At 43.1% G+C, this 8,284-nt stretch overlaps 1 protein-coding gene across 10 annotated transcripts; it reads right to left on the reverse strand.

Annotated features, from left to right (window-relative positions):
* Positions 1–2,140: 2,140 nt before the first annotated feature.
* On the reverse strand, positions 2,141–7,764 carry LOC116915955. Of its 10 annotated transcripts, none has more exons than XR_006643562.1 (9): positions 7,292–7,763; positions 6,764–7,226; positions 6,557–6,704; positions 6,303–6,452; positions 4,464–6,243; positions 4,267–4,377; positions 3,645–4,025; positions 2,410–3,562; positions 2,141–2,348 (listed from the first exon to the last, which is right to left on the reverse strand). XR_006643562.1 is itself a non-coding variant. In XM_045169700.1 (7 exons), exons 2-6 carry the CDS (start codon positions 7,189–7,191, stop codon positions 4,504–4,506), a joined length of 2,406 nt encoding a protein of 801 aa, XP_045025635.1. In that variant the 5' UTR covers positions 7,192–7,226; positions 7,292–7,763; the 3' UTR covers positions 4,056–4,377; positions 4,464–4,503. The 10 variants fall into 10 exon arrangements, 3 of the variants coding, with proteins under 3 accessions (XP_045025635.1, XP_045025634.1, XP_045025633.1); XR_006643566.1 differs by having other exon boundaries at positions 2,410–2,678; positions 2,737–4,025; XR_006643563.1 differs by having other exon boundaries at positions 2,410–2,436; positions 2,497–4,025.
* Positions 7,765–8,284: the final 520 nt, after the last annotated feature.

The following is an 8,284-nucleotide window of genomic DNA, read 5'->3' on the forward strand; positions in this document are numbered from 1 at the left end:
TCGCCGTCTTCGTCGTCCTCGCCGTCTTCGCCTCGCCGTCTTCGTCGTCCTCGCCGTCTTCGCCTCGCCGTCCTCGTCGTCCTCGCCGTCTTCGCCTCGTCGTCCTCGTCGTCCTCGCCGTCTTCGCCTCGTCGTCCTCGTCGTCCTCGCCGTCTTCGCCTCGTCGTCCTCGTCGTCCTCGCCGTCTTCGCCTCGTCGTCCTCGTCGTCCTCGCCGTCTTCGCCTCGTCGTCCTCGTCGTCCTCGCCGTCTTCGCCTCGTCGTCCTCGCCGTCTTCGCCTCGTCGTCCTCGCCGTCTTCGCCTCGTCGTCCTCGTCGTCCTCGCCGTCTTCGCCTCGTCGTCCTCGTCGTCCTCGCCGTCTTCGCCTCGTCGTCCTCGTCGTCCTCGCCTCGTCGTCCTCGCCGTCTTCGCCTCGTCGTCCTCGTCGTCCTCGCCGTCTTCGCCTCGTCGTCCTCGTCGTCCTCGCCGTCTTCGCCTCGTCGTCCTCGTCGTCCTCCTCTTCGCCTCGTCGTCCTCGTCGTCCTCGCCGTCTTCGCCTCGTCGTCCTCGTCGTCCTCGCCGTCTTCGCCTCGTCGTCCTCGTCGTCCTCGCCGTCTTCGCCTCGTCGTCCCGTCCTCGTCGTCCTCGCCGTCTTCGCCTCGTCGTCCTCGTCGTCCTCGCCGTCTTCGCCTCGTCGTCCTCGCCGTCTTCGCCTCGTCGTCCTCGTCGTCCTCGTCGTCCTCGCCGTCTTCGCCTCGTCGTCCTCGCCGTCTTCGCCTCGTCGTCCTCGTCGTCCTCGCCGTCTTCGCCTCGTCGTCCTCGCCGTCTTCGCCTCGTCGTCCTCGCCGTCTTCGCCTCGTCGTCCTCGTCGTCCTCGCCGTCTTCGCCTCGTCGTCCTCGTCGTCCTCGCCTCGTCGTCCTCGCCGTCTTCGCCTCGTCGTCCTCGTCGTCCTCGCCGTCTTCGCCTCGTCGTCCTCGTCGTCCTCGCCTCGTCGTCCTCGCCGTCTTCGCCTCGTCGTCCTCGTCGTCCTCGCCGTCTTCGCCTCGTCGTCCTCGTCGTCCTCGCCGTCTTCGCCTCGTCGTCCTCGTCGTCCTCGCCGTCTTCGCCTCGTCGTCCTCGTCGTCCTCGCCGTCTTCGCCTCGTCGTCCTCGTCGTCCTCGCCGTCTTCGCCTCGTCGTCCTCGTCGTCTTCGCCTCGTCGTCCTCGTCGTCCTCGCCGTCTTCGCCTCGTCGTCCTCGTCGTCCTCGTCGTCCTCAGCGTCCTCGCCTCACCGTCCTCGCCTCACCGTCCTCGCCTCGCCTTCTTCGTCCTCGTCGTCTTTTCCTCATCGTCGTTGGTCGTGCCAGTCTTCGCCTCATCGCCGTCAGCGTGGAACATCGCATTTTTGGTATTTTGAATTTTTTGTATTGTTGTATAGTGTATATTTAAAGTTAACCCGTTGGCTGCCACCCATTTTGCTCCCCTTTTTTTTTTAGTTGTAGGGACCGGCGGCGCTGTTCTGCCCCATGGTTGATCACCCATGGGGTGGGGCAGTCGCCTTGCGCCTTAGGGCGCCGTAGGCAATGCACCAGTAGGGACTTTCCCTTGTCGATGCGATGGTGGAGTACCTGGGGTGTGCATTCCCGTAAAGGTCTCCATCGTCAAGTCAGCCCGGACTTGTCTTTGGACAAGTCCCTCTTTAGCGACTGTAGTAGAACAACCTACGGGTTGTAATGGCTTGGCAGCCAACGGGTTAACTTAAGTTTTTGTATGCATTTATGTATTGCATTTATTGTATAACGTGTGATATATTGTATAACATGTAAAACAGTGGTGGAATTGTGGGTGGAGGTGGGACAATACAAAACCAATTTCATTTATATCTTTGTGTATTGAATTTTAGTATCTAAGAAACCAATGTCAAACAAATTAAATTATCATTTAATAATCTATAGTCAACAAGTACTTAACGCAGAATTAAGATTTGCAATTTAAATTCTCAACATCGATATCCATTATCCTGCCACAAACTTTAAATTTCTGCCACTGCAAACTCAATGTTCCAAATACAAACTCAAAGTAATTTTGTCAAATTCAATCCAAGTTTTGCAAATTGCTCTGTTCACACATTTCAGCAACTCTTCACATATGCTTTCTCACCAGTAGGCAAATAGCTTCAAAAACTTTTAAATTTCAATGTAATTCAATTTCACCATCAATGCAAGAAAACAAAGTTAAACAATCTAAATTGTGTTGACAGCCTGTAAACTAAATTCTTGCTCTTGGAATGCTGCCTTCTGGAACCTCACTAAAGAACCAAGGAGTGTTCTGCAATAACAGCTAACATCCCAGAATTCCCATAAAGAGTGTGGGAATAAAATTTTTGGTCCTGGTAAATAGACAAAATAACAAGAGTTAAAGTGTTAATGATGCTTTCTTCCTGTTCTTACCAATGTCTGTTTTTCCACCTTGACCAACTGTTACACAATTAGAAAACATAACATTGAATTAGAAATTAAATTGATTTTTGTAAATACCCTCTGCTTCGTTTTGTCTTTCGTGACGCTATTGATAAGATTGTTGATCAAATGTACCCTGTTGCCTGACACATGCCAGAATGCTTGTATGAGATACGTTTAAATGGAAAGATGCAAAATTTGACGACAAGGCTTCGGCCAGTGGCAAGAACGGATTAGCATGATGACAGGATCAGATCAGACTAAGGCATTCGTGTGAATGGTAAGATTTTTTCTATAATCAACTAAATGTACGAGTACTTAAAAATTGGTAGAAGTAACGTGAAAAGGGCAGTTTCTTTGTTGGTTACAAAGTGCCAAGACCAAGGAATTACAAAAAGACATATTAAAGTAATAAAGCAATTTTAAAAAACCGGACAACGTACAGTGAACCACGCGTAGTTCACAATGGGAGGCGCACTTCAGACGAATAATTATTGCAGTAACGTTGCCAGATTGGGACGAAAAAACTTTAGATGTACTGCCATCTGCTGATCTGCATCTGCACTGCCATCTATCGAAATCTATTTCAGGCCCCAGTGCCCTCAAAATAACAAACTTACTGAAAGGCCACACACCTTTCACTTGAGGACTTGGTTGGCAGCCCACGTTGCTTGGATGATGCAAGTTGTTGCTATGGATGAGGACACATAACAACTTGGTTACTTGCCAGATTTATCAAGTAGTAGAGAGAAAGTGGCATAGTGTTTGCACCCTATCTGGTTTGAGTGTAGGTACTCAGCCATAACAAATTGTCTGGTCCCCATTTTGATTCTGTGTTCTACTTAGTGCCGTTAAGCTCCTTCCCCCCCTTTTTTTTTTTTTTTTTTTTATTTTTAAGTTGTTAGGCGATGTTGATTAGGGCGGATTGTGTTAAGAATTTGGCCATGAGATTTCGGATTTTAAGCTGCGTGTGCGTATCAGCTGTTGGGTTAAGGCCGAGCATTGTGTTCGCGTTAAATTCTAGTTTTTTCTCCAGGCAAAACCGGCGGATTTTTTGGCGGTATACTTCATTTTTTGGGCATGCCGTGCGTTTTCGATGGCTTCGCATCCGAAGCGGCAGTTAGGGTCGGCTTCCGGGTTAATTCTATGGATGAAAGAGTTTAGGTGGTGGTGCCCCGAGCGGAGTCTATGTAGGATGATGCTATTCAATTTCATTTTTGGATTACCTTTTGTGTTTGTTTCCAATTTTACCTAGCGAGGCTGGCTAAGGATTGATACTGCGATACAGGCTTCATGTAAATTTTGGTTGGCAGTATTTTAAAGATCAACTAAATTAAATTCAGCGGGAAATCGAACCATAGACCCAGAAGACCCAGAGAAATCAAACATATGGCCACATTATATACAAACACTAACGTGGATGTCGGGCTTATTTTGTTTTTCTGCTAAAATCTAAATATAGCAACCCCATAGATGATTACGTTGCAAAATTAAATGAGAACCACGAATATCGACTTCGCTTTCACAGGGGACTTGCAGCTAAAATCCCTTTGATTACGTTGGGTCAGCAGCACTATAACACCATCAGTGTAAAACGAATTAGGAACCTATTAATATTTTTTAAGGGAAAAAAGGAATAGTAATACAGCATTTATTTCCTTGTTCATAAAAACGATTATCTAAGTTTTTCATTGTATGGCTATCACGTTGGCAAATTTTACTTAGAATATGAGTGAGTGCTTATAGAACCTCCAAAAAAATATAACGTGACTGCAAAAAACTCTTGGTCATCCTAATTAATACCTTACGGTCTTAAATTTGTGCAAATATAATGGAAGACAAACTCACTCAGAATCGCCGTCGTTCTCAACTAAAAAAACTTTTGGTCCGATCAAAGGTGAATTCCCTTCGAATGACTCGTCTGCTCCAAGAAATGTCTTTCTATACCGTTATCACGACCTGAAACAAATAATGGGTCAATGATAACTTTCCCTCCTCTTAAATAGCGTTAAATGTCGCTTGAAATTATTATGAAATTACAATACCGACAAAATGGTTTTGAGCTTCCCTCCTTTCTCCTGCACTTCATTCTTTATCTTCTTGATCTCTCATTGTCTGCTTATCCAAAACATTCTCGAAAATCTTAAAGAACAGTTCTTCATTGGTTTCATCACAAACGCTTTCTTCTTTGGGACGTGGATTTTCATCCAATAGAAAAAAACTTGCAGCTATCCTATTAGGAAGTGGAATTTTCGTGTCACGCACCACAGTTCCTTGGCTATCCTTACTCCCTGAATTGTTCCCTTCTTTTGATGGAGAGGCTTTCTTTTTCTGTGAATGAGCGACTGCTTGTTTACTAGCCTGGATTTTTTTCCGATTTTGCACCACGTTTGATCCCTTTGCAATTGTTACCCCTTTTTCAACCGGTGGCTTGCATGGAACACATGGAACTTCCCTTAATCGGGCAGCATTTAAGCTTTTCTTCAGATTTTCAATGTTCTTCAGTGTCTTTTTTAATTCTCCGTTTGGGATCTGTGTATGCTGAGCTTTTACATAAAATTTTTTTTTTGCAAGCTTTAACTCCTTAGCTATCTCTTCTGCAGTTTTCTCAAGATTTGAAGACTCGGAAATATTTGGAACAATATTTGTACCGGCCTCTTTTACTAAGGCCTCAGTTCGCAGTTTCTTGACACAGCGCCCAACCATAGTTTTCTTTCCACGATTTTCGGGTGTAGTAATCAATGGAGACTCTTTCTCCTGGGTTTTTGTTCTAGAGCTTTGGATAGTACACAGGGCGGAAGGGGTTGGTGAACTTTTTACAGTAGTCGTAGTTGGAATCTTCTTCGTACAATACTTTGCTGGAGCACTTTTTGCAGGGTTCTGTGCTGAAGGCTTTTTTTCAATGGTAATAATAGGAATCTCATTCGCCGGGATCTTTACTGGAGCCTCTTCCAGACTGGTCTTCACTGGGATTATTTTCTCAGGCGTCTTTACGGCTGTAGTTGTGGTGGGATCCTTTGTTGGAGTTCCTTTGTTGGTAGTTTTAACCGATTTTTTTTTATTGCGAGATTTTTTTTTATTGCGAGATTTTTTTGCATTCCCCGCCGCACTTCCACCTTCAGAAACGTTTGGTTTAAGTTCGATAGTTGGCGACTTTTTATTTTTCTTAGCTAGAACATCTTTAGTGACAATCTTCGTTGTAAGGTTTATCGACGAGGCGTCTCCGGAAGAAATATTTGATAACGCACCATCTATGCGAGTATTTTCAACCTCGTTTTTAGGTATTTGAGCAGGTTTAGGCACCGTCTTTCCCGATTTCACTGCTGGAACCTTTTTGGTAGCAGTCTCCAATGTCTTCTCTCCCAGGATTTCCCCATGCAACATGGCACTGTTTGTGCATGATTTTTTGGCAGCCTCATTCACGGAAGACTTTAGCAAAATATTTGTCGGACAATTTATGGTGGGAAAATTTGACTTAAGCGCGGCCTTGATGATTTCGAATTCTGGTTGGAGTACCGGTAGAGAAAACGTTCGCTTTCCGTTCTGTTCCTCTGCAGTTTCTTCCGGCAACTTTTCATTGAATATTATTGACGCTCCGTCTTTCAGCAGGACTTGAACAATGCACGCAATGTTTCGAGCATCGTCTAAACCTGAATGGGCGCGGCCTTTAAATTCGTATTCCATCTCCTTCATCATTGCAGTTAAGACCGTCTCATTGATAAGATGGGCTCGGTGCACCATATCACCAACTTTGTAAAAATTGCTGAAGATTTTTCGAATATTGACCCAATATTTTCCATATTCCGGGAAGAGAATGTTCGACAACTAAAACAGAATCTGTAAAAACAGCTGCATTTTTGGTGCAAATTGAGAGAGCTCCTTACCACACATTGCCTTTTCAGGAAGTGACCCATATCCTTTGATCCATCAGTGACAATCGCAAAAGAAAATTTTGAACCCAAATTCTTCTTTTGTAACCATTCATTAAAAGAGGCAAAAGTTTCAGGAAAGGAAGGTGCTTGATCCACAATGTCCTGAAGGAGGAAGTTGTCATTTCAATTCAAATAGTTTCCATTTGTAATTTTAAATCAATTAATTAATAATATAATATTTTCTTCATAGATATAAAAAAGTTTACCTGTGTGATTCCTGTAAGCTTGGTGCAATAGTCTGTTAGTAACGGATGCAGTACTGGGCGGCAATAGGATTGAAATTCATCCTCCACTTTCCCATTTTTGCAATTTAACAAAACTGCTGGAAACTCAATTATTTCTTGGTTTTCTGGCCTGGAAACAAAGATCTGAACAATGAATGCAAGATTACTGATATATATATATATACTTACTTGATAATCTTATGCCCGTCACATGTTGCTTCGAAGTCAATGACAACATAGAAATCAAAGATGTTTTCTTTTGGATAATCTCCATGTGCATTTTGTTTTGTTAGACTCTGGCACATGTTTAATCGTTTAACTAGAACTTTTCTGCTCCCTCTAGTGTCCAATTTCAACCTTTTCAGCTCTAGAATAAGCTTTTTTTTTGAGACTGCTTGACTATGATGTTTTACTGAAACACTTTTAAGTGTTTTAACCATGGTTTTACCACTTTGAAGTGTTTTAACCATGGTTCTACCACTTTGAAGTGTTTTAACCATGGTTTTACCACTTTGAAGTGTTTTAACACTTTGTGCTAAATGGCCAAAATCTGTTTCTTTTTTATCTGTCTGGCTTAGGCTGTTTGGATTTCTAATATCATCACTATACACATGCATTGTTTAATCTTTCTGTAGGAGTCCTTGTGCAGTGACTATAAACACAAAAATGAAACTGATGACACTCTAACTCAATTTTAAAAGATTTAAATGTACAAACCTACGGTACAAAAATGCAGGTATGTTTAGTACTCGAACTACGCCGGTCTGATGATGAAACAGTCTTTCGTATTCATACATTAGTCAGCAAGATAGGGAAAAGCTAGAGATTTCGGTAGGCGGAATTGCACAAGGAATCCGACTTCCGACCTTAGTCCAATCGATTCAAATTACAACACCATTTGGCAGGGCTTCCACATTACCATTGACGAAAACGCTGTGGCGTTGCAAGAAAACCTAAACTAGGGTGTTTGTTTTTTTTTTGTAAAAAACCCTAAAAAAAAAAACTGACATTTTTCTTAAAAAACCCTTGAAAGTTGTTTCCAATCTACATGATGTTTTTTGTTTGTTTGTTTGTTTAGGTGCTGCAGCTGCTGAACGCAATGCTGCCTTAAGCTCCGTTGGAGATCATATAGACCACCAAGTGAAGTCTACATGAGTCATGATGTAAAACTGTAAACATATTTTGGTAACACCTATTACCCCCCCCCCCCGAATTCTGGAGGCCTCTAGTGACCTAAAATGCTATTACCCCTAGAATTCTGGGGGTCTCCAGTGTATATTTTTCATCCCCACATATTTTCCGTGATCAGAGCCATATTCTGTGCATGTTGCCGGATGGGAAACATTTTGATTAAGTTTAACTTAATCCAGAAACAAAGTCGCGGTAGGTAGGCGGTAGACCGGTAGTGGCGAACTCTGTTTTAAGGTTCTATGATTTTGATACAACGAAATAATAAGAAATAAATACAAAGCTTAAAATTACAAACTTTGTCACCGATTGGCCATTACTGTTAACGTGTTAACTTAACATTGTTAAGTTATTCTTACGTTGAAAAGTAAACAGTAAGAAAATTGAACTTCGAGTTTCCAAATAATTGATGATTAGGAATGATTGATATTTCTGACATAAATTCAGCCTTCTATAATACTGTGAAATATTTTCAGTTTATCACTTTATCTCATACAAAAACAAAATAAAACTTCCAGCAGA

This window comes from Daphnia magna, linkage group LG2, assembly GCF_020631705.1.
Source record: "Daphnia magna isolate NIES linkage group LG2, ASM2063170v1.1, whole genome shotgun sequence".
Classification (NCBI taxonomy): domain Eukaryota; kingdom Metazoa; phylum Arthropoda; class Branchiopoda; order Diplostraca; family Daphniidae; genus Daphnia; species Daphnia magna.